The following is a 26,045-nucleotide window of genomic DNA, read 5'->3' on the forward strand; positions in this document are numbered from 1 at the left end:
TCTGTCTCTCTCTTACCATTTTCTGGGTATCTTTCCAGAGATATCTATACATGTAAAAACAATTATTGGATGGGTTGATTTTGTTTGAAACAAAATCACAAATGGTAGCAGATTATTTACAATGCTCTGTACTTTATTTTCATTTAATATTTTGGAAATCTTTCATATATATTAGCACTACTTTATTTTTTTAAACTGCTGCATAGATTTCTGTTGTATAAATACACTAGTTTAGTTTGTTCATTTTTAAAATAGCTTCATTAAGGTATAGTATGACAAAGTTTTGACATGTTTTGGCACTGTGAAAAATCTTCACAATCAAGATAGTATGTCCATTACCTCCAAAGTTTCCTTGTGCCCCTTTGTAATCCATACATCCCACCACTCCCCCATCCACTTCCAGACCCTAAGCAAACAATGATTTGCTTTCTGTTACTATAGGTAATAGAGATTTTGTATAATTTTATGTAAATGGAATCAGATATTTATTATGTACTAGAGGCCTGGGTCATGAAATTCATGTATGGGGGTGAGGGGAGGGTCCCCTCAGCCCAGACTGCACCCTCCCAATCCGGGACCCCTTGGGGGATGTCCAACTGCTGGCTCCTAACTGCTCACCTGCCTGCCTACCTGATCACCCCTAACTGGTCCCCCCACCCCACCCTTGTGTGGGCTGGTGACCCCATGCAGCCTGTTGCTCAGTCGGTTGGTCACCCCTCACTAACCCCCCTGTTGGCCTGGTCGCCTCACGCTGCCTGCTGATCAGTCATGTGGTCATCCCTTGCTAACCCCCTGCCGACCTGGTCTCCCACACAGCCACATCGTGACCAATTTGCATATTACCCTTTTATTAGTATAGATGCTATTTTTGTCTGGATTCTTTTACTCAGCATAAATCTTTTGAGATTCATTTATATATGTACCAAGGAGTAAGCGTAGGGGTGTGTGTGTGTGTGTGTGTGTGTGTGTGTGTGTGTGGTTGCGGAGTAGCATTTCATTGACAGATATACCATTTAATTGTAGATGTACATTTGAGTTTGGGCTATTACAAATAAAGCTGCTATGAACATACTTGTTAAAACATATATTTTCATTTCTTGGGTAAATAGCTAGGATGAAATGCTTGGATGATATAGTATTAGGTGTATGTTTAACATTTTAAGAAATTACCAAACTGTTTTATAAAGTAGCTGTACCATTTTACTTTCCCACGAGCAATGCTTGAGAGTTCCAGTTTCTCCACATGCCAAAATTTGAAATAATGAGTCTTAATTTTAGCCAAAAGTGTTATTTCAATGTCATTTTAATTTGCATTTCCTAATGACTAATGATAATGAACATCTTTTGACGCACTTATTTGCCTTTGCATATCTTCTTTGGTGAAATGTGTGCTCATATCTTTTGCCTACTGTTTTTTAGGTGGGTTTTTTTTGTTTGTTTTCTTATTGAATTTTGATAGTTCGCTATATATTCTGGATATGTTTATTTTTAGATGTGATTTGGAAATATTTTCTCACAGATGTGTTTTGTCTTTTCATTCTCTTAATAGTTTTTAATTTTGATGGAGTCTAATTTATCCATTTTTTTTCCCTTGTGAAGCATGCTTTTCATGGTATATCAGAAATCTTTCTGTATTCCAAGGTCACAAAAATAATCTCCTATATTTTCTTCTAGAAGTTCTATAAATGTTAGATTTTATAGTTGGTCTATGGTCCATCAACACACAGAGTTACAAAGTTTTTTCTTATGATACTTTTAAGATTTACTCTCTTAGCAACTTTCAAATATAAAATACAGTATTACTAATTATAGTTACCATGCTGCACATTAATCCCCATGACGTATTTTATAATTGAAAGTTTGTACCTTTTGACCATTTTCACCCGTTTTACCCATCCCTCAAATACCCACCTCTGGCAACCACCAATCTGTTCTCTATACCTATAATTTCTGGGTATTTTGTTTGTTTGCTTTTTAGATTCTTCATATAAATGAGATCATATGGTATTTATCTTTTTGTGATTTATTTCACTTTGTATAATGCACTCAAAATCCATTCATTTTTACACAGTGACAGGATTTCCATCCTTTTTATGGCTTAATAGTATTCATATGTGATATATATATAATATAAAATGGTGTATATATAATATACAGTATAGGAATATTATATGGTATATATATGTTAAATGTTATATATAACATTTTCTTTATCCATCAATCTATATGTTAAATATTATAGATAATATATTTAATATTATATATGTTAAATGTTATATATGCATATACAGTATATGTACACATGTGTATGTACATATACAGTATAGCATTTTCTTTATCCATTCATCTGTCAATGGACACTTAGGTTGTTTCCAAAATTTTGTTAAGAAATTAGATACAGCTATATGTATAAAGGTTACTAATCTGTGATTTTCTTTTCTTGTAATGTCTTTGTCCAATGTTGGATTGAAGATGATACTAGCCTAACAGAATAAATTGGAACGTGTTCTCTGTTCTTCAGTTTTCTGAAAGTTTCATTGTAGTTTTTTCAGACAAGAAATTTCCTGTCACTCTTATTCTGCCTCAGCACATAATGTGTCTCTGCCTCTTCCCCTCCCCATCAAGCCAAGTTGCTTGTAATAGTTTCTGTTTATCACTAGTGTTGAGCAATTTGGTCACAACATGTCTTGGTGTAGTTTTCTTGTGCTTAGGAGTTCATTGAACTTAAATTTGTGGATTTCTACTTTTCATCACATTTGGAATTTTGGTTGGAAATGTTTCACCATTATTTTCTCAAATATTTTTTAGCCCTTCTATGGGAACTCTATTTACATACATATCAGGGGGCTTGAAGTTGTCCCACAGCTCACCCATACTCGTTTTTCTTTTTTCTCTTCCCCTGTGTTTCCGTTTGGATAATTTCAATTGTTCTCCTTTAAATTCAATAATCTTCTGCAATGTTTAATCTTATTCAGTGTATTTTTGTATTTCATAAATTATAGTATAGTTTTCATCTCCAGAGGTTAAATTTGAGTCTTTTTTATATCTTCTGTGTCCCTACCTAACTTGTTCCATCTTTCCCCAAGATTTCTGAACATACGGAAGACTGTCTAAATTGCTGCTTAAATGACCTTGTCTACTAAGTCTAATATCGCTGTTTATTCTTGGCGGGTTTCAATTGATTTATTTTTCTCCTCATTATCAGTCATATATTTCTCCTTTGCATGCCTGGAAATTTCTCATTGAATGCCAGGTATTATGAATTTTATTTTGTTGGATGCAGCATATTTTTATTTTCTTTAAATATTCTTGAGCTTTGTTCTAGGCTGCAGTTAAGTTCCTTGAAAACAGTTTGATCCTTTGAAACCTTGCTTTGCAAATTTGTTTGGTGGGACCAGAGCAGCATTTATTCTAGAACTAACTAGTCCTTCTTATGGCAAGACACTTCTGAGACCTCTCCCTAATGCAGCATGACTTAGGAGGTTTTCTGGCTAAGTGAGATTAGGAGGGTTTGTGGCCCATATGTGCAAGAGGAGCTGTTCCCTTAGTCCTTGTAGGTGGTTGTTTCCCTGGCCTCAGACAGTTTTCTTACACACATGCTTTTATTAACACTCAAAACTAAAGTGTCTTTCTCTGCAGCTCTTCTCTCTGGTATTCTTCCCTGCAAACTACTGGCCTGTTTGTTTTTTCTTAGACTCTGCACTATCTCCTCAACTCTGCTTGTGGAATTCCACTTATTTCCCTTGATGCACTACCATCACCTGGAAACTCTCTCAAGGCAATGATCCAAGACAGCAGTGAGGCTCACCTTGCTTGTTTTCCACATATTGAGTCATTTTCCATCATTGCTCCCCCCATGTCCCGTTATTGAAACCATTGTATGCTTTGTCTGTTGTGGTATTGTGTTTTTTTTTTTCATTGTTTCAGGGCGTAGGTAAATTCAGTCCTTTTCCCTATTGAGTCATTTTTTGTTTTGATAAATCCTCGCCCAAATTATACAAATTTACACTCCCACTAATATTGTGAACCATTTTTACCATAGGATATTAATTTTTGTTGTTTTGTTAATTTGACAAGCCCCCCAAAAAAGCATTTTACTATTTTCTTTGAAATTAAGACTAATAGTTGGTTAATCAAACAGTTACAGAGAAAATGTTTTTTAAAATTATACACATACACACTTACAAAGTTTGTCATCATCTTTCTTACATAAATGATGCCTTTTATGTATATTTACCATTTTTAGTTTCTTTAAAATGAAATAAGAACTTAATGGCACTAATCCCTATGAGTTCAAATCCTAGAATTTTATATGTTGTCTACTCTTTTAAGTTAATGTTGTCTACATATAATTACAGAGCTTTTTAGAGTTCTTCACCTTCATGTAACCTTTCCAAAGCACTCAGATTAGTTTTTAGAGAGACAGAACTCTTTTCATACTTATATTCATTCATTTTCAGAATCCAATATAATGAAGATGTAATATGCAAATTGATCGTCACTCTAACACACAAAGATGGCTACCATAAGATGGCCGGCAGGGAAGAGTAGTTGTGTGGGGGACCCAGGAGCCTGCAGGGGAAGGTCGTTGGGGGAGACCAGGCCTGCAAGGGAGGGAAGTTAGGGGCGACCAGGCCTACAGAAGAGGGCAGTTGGGAGCAACCAGGCCTGCAGGAGAGGGCAGTTAAGGATGACCAGGCCAGGAGGGGAGGGCAGTTAGGGGTGACCTGGCCTACAGGGGAGGGCAGTTGGGAGCAACCAGGCCGGCAGGGGAGGACAGATAGGGGTGACCAGGCATGCAGGGGAGGGCAGTTAGGGGTGACCCGGCCTACAGGGGAGGGCAGTTGGGAGCAACCAAGCCGGCAGGGGAGGACAGATGGGGGTGACCAGGCATGCAGGGGAGGGCAGTTAGGGGCAATCAGGCCGGCAGGGGAGCAGTTAGGCATTGATCAGGCTGGCAGGGGAATGGTTAGGCCATCATCAGACGGGTGGGTAGAAGAGGTTAGGGGCAATCAGGCAGGCTGGCAGGTGAGTGGTAGGGAAACAGCAGTCCTGGATTGTGAGAGGGGGTTCCAGATTGCAGAGGGTGCACCCCTCCCCTCACCCCATGCACGAAAATGTGCACTGGGCCTCTAGTAGGTAAATAAATTGCATTATTACAATAACCACTACAGTTGAAATAAATACACTGGGAAACAAACCTAAGTTATTCTTGTTAAACATGTAACTCAACCAGTAGAAACAGGAATGCAAAGCCCAACAAAGAGTTAACCTACCAGCTTTGATAGTACTCAGGGAATCAGTAGATTTCACAAAGGGAAAAGAAAATGTGGTTAGTCCTGTAAATCAGGTAAGTCAAGTCAGACAAAAGCACTTCTAGCTCCAGTTCACTCATGAGATTATAGTCTGGATTTGGCCTAGAGCTGCTGGTGTCTAGAGGCTAGAATGGGGCTGAAGGAACTGCTTCCCAAATGGCTTCTTACATGGCCAGAAAGTTTGTGGTTGTAATTTGTAGTGGAATTGGGCTAAAAATTAGTCCTTTTATGGATAATTCAGACAAATGGTCATAGGTCAATGCTCAGCCACTAAGCCACACCAGCCAAACTATATGTTTAAATCTTTTTTATTCATAATCTTTCAAAATGGGACATTATTATATGTACTGTTTATACTATGGAATTTCATAATATGGAATTACTTGAATTTTCTTTTGTTACCCAAGTTGGGGGGCAGGTTTCTCCTATCTCTCTTTTATTTTTATTATTTTTTATTTTTTTGATTTTTAGAGAGAGAGAAACATCTATGTGAGAGCAAGACATCTATCAGCTGCCTCCTGTACTCCACCTACCCAGGATCGAGCCTGTACCCAGGCATCTACTCTGACCGGGAATCAAATCCAGCAACCCTTTGGGGCACTGGATGACCCTCAACCAACTGAGCCACACCAGCCAGGGCGAATCCCCTATTTCTTAAATTACTAATTTGATTTTTTTTTTCTTAAATATAGAATAAAAGCTGTGCTTACCTTCTTAACTCTTATTCCCTGATAAGACTAGAACAAAGACTAATTTTGAGAATAATGAAAACTATATTAAAAACTAAAAACATACGCTTTGTAGAAAATTTGAGAATGGAAGTGTTAGAACCCACAAACATTAACAAAGTCCTGCTAATATTAAGCATGATGCTATAGTTTTTAAATTTATGTATAAAAGACAATTAAGAGTTGGACATAAAGATCATTTCAGTTTTTAATTTATATGATTAGCACTCTCAGCATTTAACACCGTCCATCACTCTTTCCTTTTTGAAACTTTTATTTTTTTAATTTATTATTATTTTTTTTTAATCCAGAGTCTCTGGGTTCTTTTTCCATCTCTCTGGCTCCTTTAGATTTCCTCTGTGGAAAAATTGATGCTTGACCTGACCCTTAAATATTCGTTAGATGTCTTCCTGAGGGTTTTCTTATTCAGCACCATCTTTTGACCTGCCTCATCCACGTTCAAGGCTTCCACTACTGTGTGATCTAAATGCTGCTGGCGCTGAGCATCTCCAGCCCATCTCTCTCTCCTGGGTTCCAAACCCATGTCCATCCACTTCCTAGCCTTCCCACTAAACTCATCAACCTTTCAAAAAACGAACACATGGTCTCTTGCTTTCCTTATCCATTATCCAAACCTCCCTCTATACGTGTTCTCCCTGCTGTGTTGAGGTGGGTCACTTGGAGGTTTGAGTATTGGTGCTCAGGAGCCATTCAGGGATGGCTTGTATCCCAGCACTCTAATTACCAGGGTGACCTCAAGCAAGATATTTTGCGTCTCTAAGCCTCAGCTTTGCTGCCTGTAAAGTAGAAATAATAGTCCTACGGACAAGAGTTGTTGTGAGATGCAGTCAGATAACGGTGCAATGCCCGCCCAGAATAACAACTCAGAGAAGATTATTTCCTCTGTGAGGGAGTGGTAGTTCACCCAGGGAGTGGTACACATCACCTCTGTCACCATCGTCCCTGTTAATCCAGCTCCCTCCTAATGCATCTCCCTTCCTCCACTCTTATCCATGCCTAATCCATTCTCCTCCCAGCACCCAGGAGACCTTCCAATAGCTGCCCTGCTTGCCTGTCTGCAGGATAAGAACAATTTCCTTAATTTAATCTGCAAGACCTTCTTAAACTGGCTTTATTTTATGCTTGTTTTAGATCTCATCACAGAGGCAGTGACTGCCATAACCGTTTTTTGTAAGATCTTATTATAAAACTAATACAAGTTCATTATAAGAAAGAAAGAAAAATACCCATGGTTCCACTATTATTATCATTTTGGTTTTGTTCACTGATTTTTTTAAGGCATATGTAGGCTGAGGCAAAAGTAGTAGTCTTATAGTGTTTGCATGGAAAATAATGCAAGAATCTATATATTAAAAAGGCTAATATGCTAAGTGTCCGACTATCTGACCAATCGCTATGATGCACACTGACCACCATGGGATAGACACTCAATGCAGGAGCTGCCAAGCTGCAATGACTTGGCAGTGGTGGTTCTCGAGTGATGCACCTCGAAACCAGAGAGGAGGGAGCCGGTTCCTCGCGGGGCTGTGCGATTCCACCTTCTGCTGTTGGTTATGTTGTTGCAGGGGCACTGTTGGCCCCAAATCTGGTTTACTGCACGCTTGTGTTTTTATTCCACACCCTGTACGGCAGCAACTTTGCAGAGTGCCCTCTCGCACTCCAGGATCCCTTGGGGGAAGTCAGAGAGCTCGTTTCAGCCTGATCCCCACAGGCTAGTCTGAGAGACCCCACCTGCTGGCGGGACCCCAGCTCACTCCACAGAACCGCCGGAGGTTGGCTCCAGGGCATGTCTGGCCCATCTCTCCCAGTCCACCCTGCCAATCACCTTCTAATTAATTTCCTTTCAATGTGCACAACTCCGTGCACCAGGTCACTAGTTGATAAATAATAAGACAAGAATAAACTGGGTTTTGTCTACCCACACAGATGTATACCTACCCTTGCCCCACCCTATATAGCTATAATCATATTAAATATGTTACCTTGTCTGTAGGGATTGTTTTGTTTTGCTTTTTAAAAGTATGCACAAATATATGTTTACTGTTTAAAAATATGCCACGTAACAGGCCCCATTCATAATTTAAAACCCCATTATTTCTCCCAAACCCCCTCATCTCACTCCCTTCTTTATGTCTGTGTTTGTTAGTAGAAATGCAAGCATTTTATTCAGCTTTTTTTCAGTAACATTATATCATAAGCATTTTCTCATAACATTTTTGTAGGCATTTTAATGGTGGGTATTAATAGTGATAGTAGTAGGTACCACGCATTAAGTAACTACTGCATGCCTCGCACTCCGTTGCTATCTTACACAGTCCTCTTTTGATGGACGAGGGAGCTGTGTCGTTGTTCTGCCTCTCCCACGGATACCTACCTCACCATGTGGATATGTGACCATTAATCATTAACCAGTCTTCCCCCATTGCTGGACAATTATGGTTTCTTATTTTTCACTATTATAAATAATGTAGTGACTATCATAGTGTGGTAGTCCGTGTCTGCATTTCAAATTGTTTCCTAACTAAGATTTCTGGAATGGAATCTTCTTACTTTTTGACATAAGTTGTCAGTTGCCTTCCTGAAAGGTTATAGTACCAATTTAACGGGAGTGATTAACTCTAAGGGGACAGAAAGGAGAGAACGGGAGTGACATTTCACAGAGAGGTGACATTTGAGCTGCTCCTGCAGGGTGAGTAGGGCTTTGCCAGAAGAGAGGCAGAGGGGGCCCGAGCATCTCCAACAGGAAAGGAAGTGAGAGCAAAGGCCCCGGGGCACGAGGGGAGCCCTCACCCCAAGAGAGGCGGTCTGTTCCCTTTGCGGGTTTGCCACCAGAAACCCTAGTCAGTTAATTATTTTAGAGTTGGCAAGGAAGAGAATCAGAATAGAGTCAAAAGAGAAATTTAAAATTCTGATATGCAATTTTGCCCTTGCGTCTATTTTAGAAACCATCTCCAATGAAAGCTCCTTTGAAGTCCTGAGACATTCGTGTTAGTCTGTTTCTTTTTTCCTTCCCCCAAAGGGAGAACACATCCCCTGAGGATTTAGTGTAACTGGGAAGCAGATGTAACCTCTCGGGCTCCAGCTGCTGCCCTGAACTTAAAGGAGCAGGAACAACACATGTGACAGGAGACCTGATGTGTATAGGGTTCATGACCAGTGTCCTTCCAGTTCTGTGCAATAAGGAGAATACCATCAGCTTCGTGCATTTGATAAGATTTATATCCATTTTCTTGATAAAAGGGATAAAAGTAACTTTCCTATTTTTAAATGTAGGGTAGATGCCAGGCACTAGTGAGTCAAATGCTGCAGTAACGTAGAGCTGTAGTCCGGTTTCAGCATTTATCTGAGCAAGGTGTGCCTACAGGTGCTGAAAGCCGAGGGACAGAGTGGCAGGCTGAGAGAGCAGGTCAGAGAACAGGTCAGAAGGCTGTGAAACAGAAGCCTGCAGCCCCGTCAGAGGTTTCCACGGGCAACTTCTCACTCATGCTGTCCTCACGGCTGGAAATGCGGGGTGGTCAGTAAGCCACCACGGATCATATTTTGAAGGAGGCAGCATATGAATTATAAATTGAGTAATAAAATATTCCTAAATCTGCCAAAGTACCTTCAGGACAAATAGGATTTTCTTTTGCATCTGATGTTTATGCTGCTCCTGTGAAGATTTAAAAATAGCTGGCATTTGTGGTGTTCACGGAGTGAACTGCCTCAAAACCTAACCATGAAATAGAATTTGAAGGAATTAGGGAAACGTGAGTTACAGGCTGTTTATAACTTTCTACCTTTCTGCTTTTAAGGAAATATAATAATGGGAATAGATGAAGTGATCCAGTAGATGATCAGGTTTCATTGATAGCTAGGAAATGAAATCTTTACCTTTGGCATTGTCATACACATACATGACCATGGCTCTAGACATTACCTGTCAAAATTGGCGTGGCCCATCTTCCCGCTGTCTCCTGTTCTGCAAATGTGTCCTCTGAGGGGAGCCAGTAAGTGGAAATAGGACTCCTCATTACCACCAGGGGAGCCTTAGGGACTAAAAGAGTACTTTCCTTTTAAGGTTTCAGCAAGCTATTGATTGGATAATATTTATAACATTCTTAACATTGTGCTAGCACTTCCTAATGATGGAAGTGAGAGGAGGAGTTGTTATTTTTTGTTTTATTATTATTGTGGTCATTATTTAGGTTGTTTTATTATTTTTACTTCCATTTCTGCCTTTCTAGTCTTCTCCCCAATCCTCACAAAGGAAGATATAAAGTTGGAAGATTGGATCTTAATATTTACCTGTCTGTGGAAGGCTGGATCTTAATAATATTTTCCTGTCTGTGGAAGGCAGGCTGGTGTTTGATGAGACACAGGAGATGCGAAAGCGTGCCCTCTGGGCCAGGTGTGCAGCTCTCACCCAGACATGAACTGCTGTGTAATTAGGGCATCATAGGCGATGAACTTCATCTGAAAGGGAAATTCCTGCCCATTCACAATTTACATCCTAAAACTGTCTGCATTACGATGTTGAAAATGACTGGGATCTTTATCAAAAGTTCTTCACCAACTTAAACATTTTTAAATCACCTGCTAATGGAAGCCTATGGGAAAGAACAGTCTTAGTCTGCAACTTAACATTGCTCTGCAGCAACCCTGTGTCCACCTCTTGATTCCTTTAAGTAATATTTGCTGCCTAAAACACAAAATCTCCTCGCTCAGGCTGCCGTTTCTTGGCTTCTTCTCAAGCAGCCATAGGTTTTGGGATCTAAACCATCTGTTTTTCTTCTTACTCCTAGCTCTGGCCCTTTTTCTAATAGACAGCATGTCCTCTCTGGTGTATTTGTAAAGAAGAAACCTTTTTTAAATAGCACATTAAAAAGTGTAAAGTTATGTTATTTACTTGAATTAAAATGTTTGAATAATGTATATAAATCTTTTTAAATACTCAAAGCAATCTATTGGGTCGGCAACTAAGTAACTGCGGATTTTTTAAAGAAAATCAAAGACAATTTTTTCATGGAACTAAATAACTTTATTCTGTAATGTATTGCCCATTTTGATCAATGACCTTTTGCCATCTTTCAGGCAGCATCATAATCCCACGTTCAAAAAACTTCTGGTTTTTATTAGCAAAAAACTGAATCAGGTACGATTTGACATCATCATCATTATTGAAATTTTTACCATTCAAGGAGTTTTGTAAAGATCGAAACAAAAAGTAATCAGATGGTGCAAGGTCAGGACTATATGGTGGATGTGGCAAAACATCCCAACCAAGCTCCATTAATTTTTGCCGAGTGACCAAAGATGTGTGTGGCCTTGCATTGTCATGATGGAATACAACACCTTTTCAATTTGTCAATTCGGGCCGCTTTTCTTCAACTGCATTGTTTAATTTCATTAGTTGTTCAATGTAGACATCAGAATTGATCGTTCGGTTGGGTGGTAAGAGTTCAAAGTAGACAATTCCTTTGTAATCCCACCAAACTGATAACAAAACCTTCTTTTGATGAATATCAGCTTTTGATGTTGTTTGAGTTGGTTCACCTGGCCTGCTCCACGATCTTTTCCGCTTGATATTATTGTAAACAACCCATTTTTCATCGCCAGTTATCAGTCGTTTTAAAAATGGATCATTTTCATTATGTTTCTTTAGCAAATCGCAGCTGCTAATGCGTTGCGTTAACTGTGATTCTTTCAGTTCGTGAGGAACCCATGTATCGAGTTTTTGAACATAGCCAAGTTGTTTTAAGTGATTTTCAATGCATGTATGTGATACATGAAGCTTCTCTGCAATCTCACGTGTTGTACTGTGACAGTCTGAATTGATTATTGCTTTGATTAGGGCGTCATCAACTTCAACTGGACGACCAGAGCGTTTTTCATCTTTGAGTGAAAAATCACCAGAACGAAATTTGGCAAACCAATTTTGACACTGCCGTTCTTTTAAGGCTTCGTCACCATAAACAGCACATAACTTTTTATGAGCTTGCGATGCGTTTTCCCTTTGCGGAAATAAAAAAGCAAAATATGACGAAAATTTTCCTTTTGATTTTCCATTTTTCAACGAACGCCAAACAAAAACTACAAAACAGATCAAAAAACTTTTTTTACTGATTAACAGCTGAATAGCCAACTATCAAATAACAAAATGTGTTTTACATTTGTACTACGTCTGCAAACCTAAAAATTCAACTGAAACCATATATGTGTGAAACCCGCAATTACTTAGCTGCCGACCCAATATATATATAAAAGCCAAGCGACCAGAACACAGGAATGACCGGTCACTATGATGTGCACTGCGGCTGGCCAACCAGCCCAAAAGGGGAGTAACCCCTCCCTCCGGCCGGCCCCAGCCAGATTGGAGGCCCAGCTGGCTGGCCAATCTCCTGTGGACCCTCCCCTCAGCCAGCCCCTCCTCCTGACCAGCCCCACCTCTGATGTCCCGCCCACCCGATTGGGGGCAGGGCCAGCTGGCTCTCCTCCCATGTCCCTTCCCTCCTGCTGGCCCAGCCCAATCAGCCCCCATTGAGGGGGACCAGCCAGATCCTCCTTTGCATGAATTCATGCACCGGCCTCTGTAAAAATAGCTTACATTAAAGGTTAGTTTGCATTGCTACTATGATTGCCATGGTAAATGAATTTCTATTGCTACCATTGATGAAGATGATTTCTGTTCAGTTTCTATTGATTATAAAGTTCTATCCTAGGGAAAAACGCTCATGTAATGTGATGTTCTTTCATAAAACTTTCCTTATTCCTCAAATTCCCAGTTCTCTTCATCTTTCTTATGCTCAAGGCTTTTATCACTTAACTCTTTCTGTCCACTTAGCTATCACTTATTCACCTTTTATCACTTAATATTCTCTTTAATTTTTTCACAGGTTTTTGTGTTAACTTCTCTAATTTATTGTAAGCTCCTTGATGAGAGATGCCTGATAGCAGGATTATATTGTACACCAAGCATGTCAAACTCGTGGCCCGAGGGCTTCATGCCTCGTTTATTTGGCCGGCATTGGCCTTTGAGTTTGACATGTTTGTTTACACCATGTGCCACACATAGTTGTTAATTGACTCGAGTTATAATCAACTTCATCTGTTCATTCAAATTTCACTGAATGTCTTTAATGCCACATCAAAATTAATGCATATGTACAGTATCTGAAATGTGCATCCATTTCTTCCCCAGGTCTATCAGCTTCAAGGCATCCCCAAGCTTCTGCACCTCCTAAAAGTTCAGAATGAAGATATTCAGAGAGCCGTGTGTGGGGCCTTGAGAAACTTGGTCTTTGAAGACAATGACAACAAGTTGGAGGTAGCTGAACTCAATGGGGTACCTCGGCTGCTGCAGGTGCTGAAACAGACCAGAGACTTGGAGACTAAAAAACAAATAACAGGTAGTGTTTGCTGAATATTAAAGTGTAGAGACAGTGCACCTCAACCAGATGTGTTATGTCACCTCTTTTTCTTAAGTTTCCTGGGACAAATGATTGACGGGCTCATTGTTATTAGACAGATGGCTTTTAAGGAACATTGTCACCTGCTGGCTAAGACCCAAGGTCCAAGTCAAGTTTGAATTCCTTTTCTTCTAAAGAAGAAATTACAGTGAACTTTGTAATGGGGTATCAATATTGTCCAAAACATTCTGAAGAAACCCAACAAGAACCACACTCAATTTATTTTATTATTTACTCAATACTCTATTTGCTAAATCTATACAAAGAAAGTAAATTAGTCAAATAGTGTCCTAACATAGAGGGTCAGTTTAATCAAATTAACCAAAATACAGTAGCTGTATTTCCCAATCCTTCTATCACCTGAGCCCCTCAAAATACCAGCTTCCCAGCCCTCCTAGCCCTCCGTCCCAAAAAGAGAAAAGAACAGAGTGGCTGGATATGTGTTCCAATTCTGGACAAAAGAGTATCTCCTTTCTACCCGATGTGTTTTACACAAGGAAACTAAAACCCAAAGAAGTTAACCCTTTTAATATATAAATGTTTTTTCAATAGTAATAGTTGACTGTTTTTACTTTAAAATGAGGTACTTCATAAATGCTGTTTTAAGTTGAATATATTGTGCTTATGCCATCCATACTTTATTATACAACAACTTTCTTTTTTCTATAAAACTATTATATCCTCTCTACTTATTTATATCTTAAAATATCACATTTTTTTTCTATCTTGATGTATTTTAATTTTATAAAACTATATGAAGGTTTGTACCATGTTACTCTTCTGCCTGCCTGCTATCATGCCCTATGGCATAGTTCCTTTTATATTTATGAATCATATTAAAATACCTACAGAAATTGAGTGATCTAGATACCCATTCATTTATTCAGCCAACATATACAGGGCAGCCCACCAGGGCTAGGCAGTGAAAATCACAATCCAGATAGGTGTTGTGGCTTTTGTTTTCCAGCCATTGACACATGAACAATGTGTAATGGTTGGCATTAAAAAAAAAATGCCTCACATTTAGAACCTAACATTTTCTTCATTAAAATATAGTAATGAACCACAAGAGAGAATCATATTATATTGTTTTACAATTTAAAAAAATAAAAGAATTCATGAAGGAGATATATTTCAATGTAGACCTAAAAAGGTCTTGGGCTGATGCTTTGAAGGAGAATGAAAGTTATTCCCAGCAAAGAGAACATCCCTGCTAGCAAAGCAAAGACACAGAAAGAAGCTGCTGGTCAGGAAGAGGAAACTTGGATAAGAGTGATTGAGGTTAGGGCACCGTGGTTGCTAGAAAGCTTGGGAGGCTGTGTGGGTGTGTATCAAGGAAGTAATTCATTGAATCAGACTTCCTCTTCTTTTGTATAGGAAAATAGGAAACTGAGGTCAGAGAACATGGTGTGGTATTGCTGCCATGGAAACCATTCAGTCATCTTTAGATCAACTACAGAGCTGGTCCATGGAGTTTGCTTGTGCTAGTCCTAGGATTTCTAATACAAGCCAAGCATTCCTGCCAGAGGGTGTTCATTATATGTTCATTGAATGGAGCCAATACTTGAATGTTTGATACAAATCCTTCTTAAAAAAAACTTCCCTTAGTTCTATTAGTAGAAAAGTTAAATAAGCGATTTCCTGGCCTCAGAAATAAGTTGTTGACTTAAATAGGCATGTTTATATCTTTTGTTGGAAACACAAAGTGAGTAGCCATATATGTGAATCTCTTCTTATCTATTTCATAAACATTCTTTTATTGAGTCCCTATTATGTGCTAGTCACTAAGCTTGGGCTTTTCCTTTTTCATGTCTATTCCTCCTGACAGCTCCAAAAGGTATTATTGACGATTTATATGTGATCAATGTGAGGTTTAGGGGGGTTAAGTAAATGCCCCAAGGTTACACAGTTAGTAAAGAACAAGTCCAGTTTTATCTGGGTGTTTCGCTCTATCAAAGTGTCTTCCACTGACAGTCTGGGGGCACCAGGTGACTAATCTTGACTCATCTTTGGGAAGGGGTTTATCTTTGGGAATCTCGAAGGAGAGAGCTCTCCCTCACTTCTCTTTGGCTCCCTCTCTCCTCTCGTCACTGCCTGGGTGCAAGACAACAGGGGCAAGATATCGAGACAGAAGGGAAACATGAAACATTTCCCCCTCTCTGTTCGTTCTGCTCTTGTGTAACCTCGGATCCGGCCTCTGTGACTTGGTATCGCACAATCCCGGCCCACCACTCTGCTAGTGATTTCTTTCTAAAATGAAAATATTGTGTCATTACGCCCCCGTTGCCTATGAGGTAAAGTCTGTCCTCTGTACATGCCACACACAGACTTTATTATCTGAGCCTGAGGACCTTGGCAGCAGTGTCTCCTCTCGTACTCCTCCAGCCTGAGTTCTGCAATTGCTCAAGGACCCGCCCGTGTTTCATGTTTCCCTTCTGTCTTCATATCTTGCCACTGTTGCCTTGGTCTGGCATCCTGTTCTACACCTAGAACCTTTGATAGCTGTCTGGAGCATCACTTCTCTGAAGTATTTTCAAAAGCCATCCCTCTATTTACCTTCTTCCCCTCCCTCTTGGTTTTGAAGGAAGGGGCTTCTCTGATCTACCTTTGCATCCTTTAATGTTAGGTTGCCACTCACTTCCTGTCTGTCTTGTTTATTGCCATAACACTGTGGTGCTCGAGTAAGATTCTCACCAACTGTCTGACCAAATACTTTACAAAACCAGACTTGTGGCCTGGAAAGATTTGGATTATACATAAACAAGAGAAACAGGTGTGGTTACAGACAAGACCTTGAGTTTTCTAACCAAGTTATTAATAGAGCCGTCAATTTATATGTTCTCTCTCTCTCTCTCTCTCTCTCTCTCTCTCTCTCTCTCTCTCTCTCTCTCTCTTTCTCTCTCTCTCTCTCTCTCTTTCCCCCCCCCCCTCTGCCTCCCTCCCTCTATCAGAGCTTTGTTCCCTATAGAGAATGTCAACTCACTTAACTTTCTGGCATTTTCTGTGCCTCGGAGAGAAGCTCTTCCTTCTTCCAATGAAAAGACTTCAGGATCATAGATCTCTCCCCCTCTGAGAGTGTTCCCCCTTCCTTACCAGGGAATGTGGCAGTGTACTTTGATCGAAATGAGAACAGTACATACTAGTCTCAGAGATTCATTTTCAAGGTCACTGAGGAATGAGCACTGGCTGTCGTGTGTAGGGCTCTGCTTTGGATTAAAACAGACAGGTGATAAGATTTAGGGGGTCCCTCTTTTGCATATGACAAGGAAGAGTCAGGGGAAGACTGTCAATGAAACTTGTTGAGATTTTATTTTAACCTCTGTGTATTTTATAGAAGTACTTTTTTGGATTGCTGTATTTTCATAAGATATCAAAAACATTTTTTCTATAAAATATTCATTGTGCACCTTCTTTAAATAATTGTATATTATTTTTTTCTGCGTTTCTAATGTGCAACAAGATACCTTGGGTTTGCTTTTAACTTGGAATAAATGGCCTTTGTGGTAATGTAATATCCCAGGTAAAATTTATAAAATTTAGGTGAAAGGAAGGGTATGTCCTTACAAAGGAGATTGTTTAAAAAAAAATCCTCATGCTCTGTGATTACTTTGAAAAACAAAGTTAAGGTTTGGCTCAGTGAATAGAGTGTTGGCCTATGGACTGAAGGGTCCCAAGTTCAATTCCAGTCTAGGGCACCTGGGTTGCAGACTTGATCCCAGCCCTGGTCAAGGCACATGAAGTAGGCAACCAATCGATGTATCACTCTCTGATCGATGTTTCTCTCTGTCACTTCCTCTCCCTTCCACTCTCTCTAAAAACAATGGGAAAATATTCTCAAGTGAGGATTAATAAAAAAAATAATAAAATAAAATAAACCCTAAAACCTCCAGTTTTTTTCCTACTCCTGCTCCCCTTCTGCACTAAAGAGAAGAATTCATTTAATCATAAAATTTGCACATTTTGCTACATCATTGTCATGCAGACTTAGTGAAATAACTATACTTCCAGTCCAGTGAAATAACTATACTTCCAGTTATATCTGTAAGATATAAAAATATAGGTTATATTTGTAAGATCCCTTTAAAGATCACTGGTTAGCTATGTTTTGCAAATATCACAGTTGACAATAAATTTTTAGATAATGCAGTTACCATTATTGCTAGCTATTCAAAGTGTATCTCTTACTAGAATCTAGTTCCCTTTCTTTTTTGCTAGAATGAGAGCTTAGTGATAGAAACAATAGGCAGACCAGCTACAACAAAGAACTATAATAATAGAAATTTAGGCACTATGAATAAATTACCCAGAAGTTCAAGGTGAGACAAATGAAAACCTAAACTCTAAACATTATGTCAGGGAGTCTAGAATCAGATCATTGAACGGGACATCTATTCAGGGTCATCTAGTCCACTAGTTTCCCAATACCAGAAATGGGAATCGTTTTGAAAATATGAGTTCCTGGAATTCATCCTGAGATTCTGGCTCAGTCAATTTGGGGTGTAGCCCAGGAATATGTGGTTCTGATTTGTCACTGGGCTCATTTGGGCTGCTAGTTGAGTCTAACACACAGATTTCAGAATAAAGCCCTCTCGTCAATATTTTGGTAAAAGATGAGCTCATTTTTATCAGCTCCGATGATAGAGCTGGATCTTACAAGCAGATCTTTCTGTTTTCTTCAGAGCTCTCTTAGAAGTTTATGCTTTTAGTGAGCCAAAAATCTCCTTCCCAAAATGTCTACTCATTGGTTCTGGTTTCACCTGCTATGATCACATAAAATGACTTTTCACTGTTGAATTTGCATTTCTTCAGTTACTAGAGAACATGCATTCCTATGTATATTAGACTCTAATATCTGTTAACTTTAGGTTAATTTTTCTATTAGGTATTGGATTTTTAAAATTTATAAGAACTATGTATATTAAGAGTATTAACTCTTTGTTTCATACGGTCGTCATACATGTTTTCTCAGTTTATAATTGATCATTTGTTGGTTTTGTGTGTATATGTGTGAGGGTGTGTTATAAGTGTGTATAATCTTGCATCTCTGTTGAGCATTTAAGTTCTTTCCTAGCTTCCTGCCTTACAGAAATTTGGCAGGCATGACATTTCTGTACAATACCCTACATTAAAAATTCAAAAATTATGTGTACTGAAACACCCCAAACCATAGAAATAGCATAGAAATAATAATTGCATGTCAGGCTATAAAGGACATTGAAAGAAAATTCCACTCCCTTTGTTCAAATTAATCTTCCCTGGGTTTTATTGTAGGTGTACTTTTCCTTTGCGTGCCCTGTGTGGTCCTTAATAAAAAGGAAAGTATTATGCTTCACACTTTTAAGCCTCTAGCAGGAAGAAACTCTTTTTTTTTTTAATTGGGATGATATTGATTAATAAAATTAAGTAGGTTTCAGTGAACAATTCTACAGTATATCATCTGTATATTGTCTTGTGTGTTCACCACTGCAAGTCAAGTCTCCTTCCGTCATCACAAGCAGAGACTCTTTAACTTGTTTGCTTATCTAGAACAGGAAGCTTTTTTCCCTTTTCTCTTTTTAACTTTCTCTGGTATCTTAGTAACCAGAACTCTACCTCAGACCTGCCTTTAATTGTTTTCAACCACCTCGAGTTTTATTCTGTCTCTCGCCCTTCCAGGGCCTCTTAAGGTGAAATGGGAGGAATGAAATCATTGTGTTGCAAAACCTGTGGCTGAGGGACACCTAGGATGACTAACTCCAATGCTAGTTGGATCAGGAAGAGACTTCTTCATTCGCCAGAATTCTAGTCCTTACAAGACTGAGACCCAGTGTCGCTGTATCTAATGGAAACTAAGTGTAGGTTGCAGTGGAAATCTGGTTATTGTTTTAGAAATTAGTCACTTGTACACAGCCAAAGTAAATTGTTTAAACACAGAAGACTGCACTAAGCCTAGCGTGTTCTAATTGATGAGCCAACTACAAGTGTGGTTGAATAATTACCAAGCTTGAACTGCACAGACTTATTTCAGTCCTTAATGTTAGAGGAGATGATATTACCACATAATACAGTCAAGACTGCCATCTTTGCTTTTTTTTCTTCTTTCTTTTCATAAGTAGACTGTCTTGTATTCCTATGCTTCCTCTTCCCTTTCATTCAGACAAAGCAGTACCTTTAACCCAGACTGGACAGTGGGAGAGTGAATGGTCAAGAAAATGAAGATCCCTTCTCTTCCTGCTCCCCCCTCCCTCCCTTCCTGAATGCTAGTGAGTTAAAGAAGTTTGCTGAGGGTATGAAAGATGGCCAGGCAACTTTATACCTTCTGAGAGTCACTGGAATAGCGAGCAATAGGTATATAGTCCTTCCACTGAATCAGAGGTATTTGAATAAAAAATTTATAAGAAAAAAAAATCCTAAATGTATATACTATATTGTATTATTTCTCACTACCCAGCTTGACTGTCTCACAAATGCCTGGAAAGTATAGTATCTTATCTTAATTTTTGCTGAGTTGGCTAATATGGCCTTTATCTCTTTAATAGGGGTGTGATATGGGATGAGGAGAGTTCAGAAGGAAAAGGAAAATTAAATGAGCAACTATGGTACCCGTCTTAGACCAATTCTCAGGCCATACAAGTTGGCAAATAGATAAAATACTTTTGTCTCTCCTTTGTTGCCAAACTATAAATATAAGAAATAGGTGAGGTAACCAGCATAAATTCCAGGACATAAACTCTATCACTGGGTCAGAGTCAATAAGTATAATAGTAATTGGCAGTGTTGACCAGCCTACTGTTGACAGGCATAAGCATAGTTGGAGGCTTTCCTCAGACCCTTCCTGTGAGTATTGGGAGGGAAATGTGAGGTGGAAGTTGCAGGTCATGAGGAGCAGGAGGCACAGTGGCATATTCTCTCCATGCATCTAAGGGAGAAAAATAGGACCCTTTGAAAACGTTGAAGTCAGTTATAATAGGGTCATTGCAAATCTCTCTCTTGGTAGCTCAGAATTTATTATTTCAGTGAACTCAGCTTATGGTAAGAGCTTAAGAGAAGTGGCAATAAATGTTTAAGGATTTCATTCACATTCCTGATGAATTTAAATTTGCGTAGTTTTGTATTATAAGCTCTCTCCCCCACCCCACCCCCTTCTCTATCTATCTATTTTTCAATTGTTCTCATGGATCAGCTTCCATTGCCATCTAATTACCTCTAAATAAGTTGTTTCAATTGGAAAAGGGGCTGTCTCCTTAGCCCCACCCTTTTTGTTTATAACTAGCCATAGCCCTAGAAGTGATGGCCCTAACTGATCTTTTCAGCAGTTCTTTTGACCCAATCCTGCACTATTTTGATTCTAGGTTTGCTGTGGAATTTGTCCTCTAGTGACAAACTCAAGAATCTCATGATAACGGAAGCCTTGGTGATCCTGACTGAGAATATCATCATCCCCTTTTCGGGGTGGCCAGAAGGAGACTACCCCAAAGCAAATGGTTTGCTCGATTTTGATATATTCTACAATGTCACAGGATGCCTAAGGTAATGCCACTCTGCAATCCCTCTCTACGCTTCTTCCCCACCCTCTCCCCATACACACACACACTTTTCTCTATGTACTTTAAATACCATATTCATGTCTGTCTACAACTCTACCCTATGACTGGTAAGGGAAAGCTGTGAGACTATAGATTATTCTAACTACTAGAACCACTGTATAGAGACAATGAGAAAGGTTCAAATATCAATAGAGTATTGTTTCCTAACATTCGATTTCAGGAGCTATCCACATTAGCTCATAAGAGAGCGGACGTTATTCTCATAGAGAACCCAGGTATCTGATCTGAACATCTAGAGGTCCATGCAGACTGGCCTTTCTTGTCTCACAGGTTTTAAAGCAGTTTTCATGCTATTTGTAATTCACAAAAATCTGCTCTTATGACATGGCTGAGACATAATTTTGAACCTGGTGTTCTATTATTTTTATTTTTTATTGAGGTATAGTTGACCTACATTATATTATTTTCAGGTATATAACATAATGATTTGTTGTTATATGTATTATTTTCAGGTATATAACATAATGATTTGTTATTATATGTATAATAAGTCCAGTTAGCATCCATCACCATATATAGTTGCAGAATAGAAGTACATGCAAGAGGAAGAAAAATGCTAGTCTTAACTTCTCTAGATTCATGCATATCAAGCTTTCTCATATTTGAAAATATTCAAATATGTTCAAGGATTACAAGAAATCAGATGGAGGATGTAAAAAAAATTAGGCAGCCCCAAAGAAGTCAAGATGTATTCTGCCTTTCAATCTTTTTGTTACAGAGTTCATTTTGTTGTTGTAGTTTTTAGGGAATCTGGGTGTTAACTGAGGGAATTTATTATTATGGTAAGATGTTCCTCTTATCTCCACAGTTAGTGATGCATATCAGATACTACTTTTGTATAATACAGTATGTTAGCTTCTGATAGTTTTACAAAGAAAAATTATAAAGTCCTTCAGGAGCTTTTAATCTAGCAGGGGATTCTGATAAGCAAACGGTGTAGAACACTGCCACGGTGAAATGTGTTAGAGCAGTGGTTCTCTAGTGGGGCCCCAGAGCAGTAGCATCTGGAACTTGGAATTCTTGGAATCAGATGCTCTCAGGGTGGGGCCCAGCAATCCACTTTCAGTAGGCCCTCCAGGTGCTTCTGGTGCACTGCGGTGTCTGTCGCCAGAGGTCCAGGTACAGTGCTGCAGGAATGCAGAACAAAGGGCCGTACATGCCAGCTGAGTGAGATCAGAACGACACTAAAGAAGAGGCAGAGGCGCCAGGTGAGCTGGGCCTTGCTGGACTATTTCAGTAGTCAGAAATTCTCTAAGGACAAATTCTTGAGCAGTATAAGAGATCTTAAATGGTCTCCCTTGAATCCATATCCTATATACAGTACACTGGAACTGCTTTTTGAATGCATTTTTGAGCCTTTAAAACTTTTTGATCCATTTTAAAACATTTTGCATTTTCAGATTTCTCTGTAGCTCCCTTTGCCTTATCATGTGCAGCTGAGTTCTTAGTGTGGTGCCAAGTTGGGATTCCTGGGCTCAGGTGGCTGAATGTTGACAGTCACTACGGAACTGAAGGAATTACACCAGGAACCATGGCCTCAAGGACTGGGATAGACATTCAGCATACCTAGGACACACCTTTGTTTTAAAAAATTTCATCTGTTTCCTCTTCTTTTGCATGTTGGGCTCATTCTTGACAAATGCAGACAAACACATTTTAAAAATCTTTAATCCCTAACACTTAGCAAAGTTTCTGGTATATAATAAGCAAATGTAAAGTATATGAATGAAAAGAATAAATGAATGAGTACGTGAAGATACATGGTGAATTAGGTGAATAATCAAATCTGTCAAGAATGTCAAATTTTGTTGTTGTTGTTGTTGTTGATCCTTACCCAAGGAGATTTTTTTCATTGATTTTTAGAGAGAGTGCAAGTGTTGGAGGAGGCGCGGGAAGGGGGGTGGTGGGGAAAGACATTGATGTGAGAGAGACGCATTGATTAAATGTTTCCTGTATGCACCCTGATCAGAGCCCAAAGGTCGAACCTGCAATCCAGGTACATGCACTTGGAATCGAACCTGAGACTCTTTGGTCCACAGGCTGGTGCTCGAACCACTGAGCCAAACCAGCCAGGACAAAAATACCAAATTTGTGATGGAAAGTAATCAAACAGAAGTTGGAAACATAGGCTAAGGCTTGACTCTGAAGGCCCTGAAGGCCATGTTAAGGAGTTCAGTATGACCCTAGCAGGTTTGGCTCAGTAGATTAGCCTGCATTAGCCTGCATACTGAAGGATCCCAGGTTTGATTCCGGTCAAGGGCACATGTCCAAGGGCACATGTTGTGGCCTTGATTCCCAGTAGGGAGTATATGCAAGAGACAGCCGATCAACGTTTCTCTCTCATCATTGATGCTTCTCTCTCTCTCTCCTCTCTCTCTCTCTCTCTCTCTCTCTCTCTCTCTCTCTCTCTCTCTCTCTCTCTCTTACTCTCTCTCCTTCCCTCCTTCCCTCCCTCACTCACTCCCTCCTTCCCTTCCTCTCTGAAATCAATAAAAATATATTAATAATTTTTAATAAGTAGTTCAGTATCTTCTGTAAGCAATATTATCTAGTGTAGGGAGGATGGGAATATGACAAATTCTAGGTAAAGAAGAATAATTTTATCAACAGGAAAGATATATTGAGATTGTAAAAATCTAAAGAGAAATATGTTGCTTAAAAATATCTTCCAGTGTCATCCCAATAAATTCAAGAAAAAAGAAAAAAGTATCTTCTTATGTCCTTTCCTGTGATTGAGGAATTAAATGCCTATGTGGTTTGGGAAGACATAATAGCTGAATATACTCCCATTACATAGTCAATCCAAACTACTCACTTGAACTATTTTTAAAGAAAAATATTAAAAAAATAAAATCTGGGACATTCAGCACCATAGCATATACATACTAAAATATCTGTTCTTATTTCCTCTGTATATCTACTTTATTATAATAATGGCTAATATTTATTGATTATGTTCTAGAAATTATTCTAAATGCTTTATGAGGATTTTCTCAGTTTATCCTCACAGCAGTCCTTGTAAAGTATATTTTTCCCATTTTATAGATGAGGAAACAGGGGCTCATAGAGATTGAGTGATTTTCCCATCATCATACAAGCTAGTAAGAGACAAAGCTGAAATTTAATACAGGAAGCATGTCTCCAAAGCCAAAGCTCTTAATTAGTATATAGAATACATTAATGTTAGTCACATGTCTACAGACTGTGCTGATGTGGATAAAACCTCTTCCTTTATAGTCTGGCAACCTCACAAGGTCAGGTAGGCCAATTACAGACATGTTCACATCTCATTATGAACATCGTACGTGCATTTTAGAAATTCTATGCCAGTGGACCTCTGCACTGCATTTCCTATAAAGAAAAGCTACAAAGGATGAAGCATATGAGAATAGAGGTTGTCAGAATGCATGTAAAGGAAGATAGGAATCAGAATGTAAGAAAGACCTGCAGGGAACCTGTAATCAAATACTCTCAGTTTCTGACAATAAGAGATGTCTGCTGAGTTGTTTATTTATGACCCCAGTTTACTCTAAAAAGATTTTGAGACAGATGCTGTATGGTTCTAAGAAGAGTGAACTTTACCTGCATAAAAAGGTCATAAATATTAGCAGATATCTTAATTGCTACAAGTTCATTCAAGTATCCTCTCCCCCAGTGGGTATAGAACCAACAAATGAATTAGCAACATGCGTAGTATTTCTGGCATTGCGGTTGCCTTAGGTTAGTGTCACTAAATTCTTTCAATCTACTCTGGAGAAAAACTTCTGCATACTTCAGTTCCCCTGGTCTGTATATAGCAGTGGTGCAGAGTGAATCTGCCCTGTAGTTAAAATGTTTTCTTTGTTGGTGAACTTGAGGCAACGGCTCTGGTTCTGCCCACCTTGGAGCTGCTACGGTGAAATTGTGTTCACATAGGAGAACATGCACAGTTTATCCTTCAAAAAGACTAACAGTCAGATATACCATCTTTGTCAAGTATCAAATTATTTATTTATAGGATTAGCATCTGCCCACAACAGCATGTACCATGGGTCATGGTGCTTTCTTTAGGTCCTTTTGGAATTATATACTTTTCATGGCTGAACTTACTCACTGAAAAGGGATACAGATTTTGGAATAGGGAAACAATGTGTTCATGCAAATATAAACTTTTTTCTTAAATATTATAGTAGCATAATACATAGTAAAATCCAAGTTAGGAGAGGAGAAACAAGTTGGTACACTCCAATTTGTGCTACAGCCAGCAAGAGCAATTGTCAGCATCTTCATAGCTCCACATATGTGGCCTCATGTTTGTAAGTTGAAATCAGCCATGGTGGAGTATTTACACCACAGAAATTGCCAAATGCTACAAATCAGAGCTCTCCCTGCTCCCCTGCCTCCAGAAACCTAGTGGTTAGACATCTACCACAAACTACAGGTGCTGAGTTTCCATTAGTTGATTGCTTTAACAACAAAATGTGGATAATTAGAGAATAGGCCATTATATTGAAATTTTTTAATGTTAATTAAATTAGTGAAGCAAAAAAATAACATAAACAAAACAAATGTGGCCATGTTTACCTGGTAACCCCTTTCTGGTTCTCCCTGAATCCAGTGTTTCTACAAGTATGTGTCTTATTGGAATTGTCAAGCGGCACAACTAACAACCACCTCCCTTGCAAAGGTCCGCACACCTCAGACTAAATGTTCACTGTCCTATTCATGGCCTTAGGAGGAGGGCCCAGATTAAAAAGTTGTACTTCATAGAAAATATATGACATTTCCGTTTGCCAAAAAAAAAAAAAAAAAAAAAAAAAAAAAAAAAAAAAAAAAACCCTCTCTTTATTGTTATCTATTGGTCCATAAATAGTGACTGCCTAGTATGAGCCCCAAATTATAATAATTACTAAAGAAAACAGAAAATATGGAGGAAGAAGAATCAACAAAGCAAACAGAAAAATAATT

At 38.9% G+C, this 26,045-nt stretch overlaps 1 protein-coding gene across 2 annotated transcripts in view; it reads left to right on the plus strand.

The window, feature by feature from the left end:
- The window catches only part of PKP2 (plakophilin 2), a 73,265-nt gene that overhangs the window by 22,883 nt on the left and 24,337 nt on the right, over nucleotides 1-26,045 (plus strand). For both annotated transcript variants that reach the window (XM_084877865.1, XM_084877866.1), the window contains exons 5-6: nucleotides 13,245-13,452; nucleotides 20,844-21,021. In XM_084877865.1, the coding sequence (XP_084733991.1) occupies nucleotides 13,245-13,452; nucleotides 20,844-21,021 (386 nt within the window). The remainder of the gene's footprint in view (nucleotides 1-13,244; nucleotides 13,453-20,843; nucleotides 21,022-26,045) is intronic.

This window comes from Pipistrellus hanaki (genome assembly GCF_964339955.1).
Source record: "Pipistrellus hanaki genome assembly, chromosome: 3".
NCBI lineage: Eukaryota > Metazoa > Chordata > Mammalia > Chiroptera > Vespertilionidae > Pipistrellus > Pipistrellus hanaki.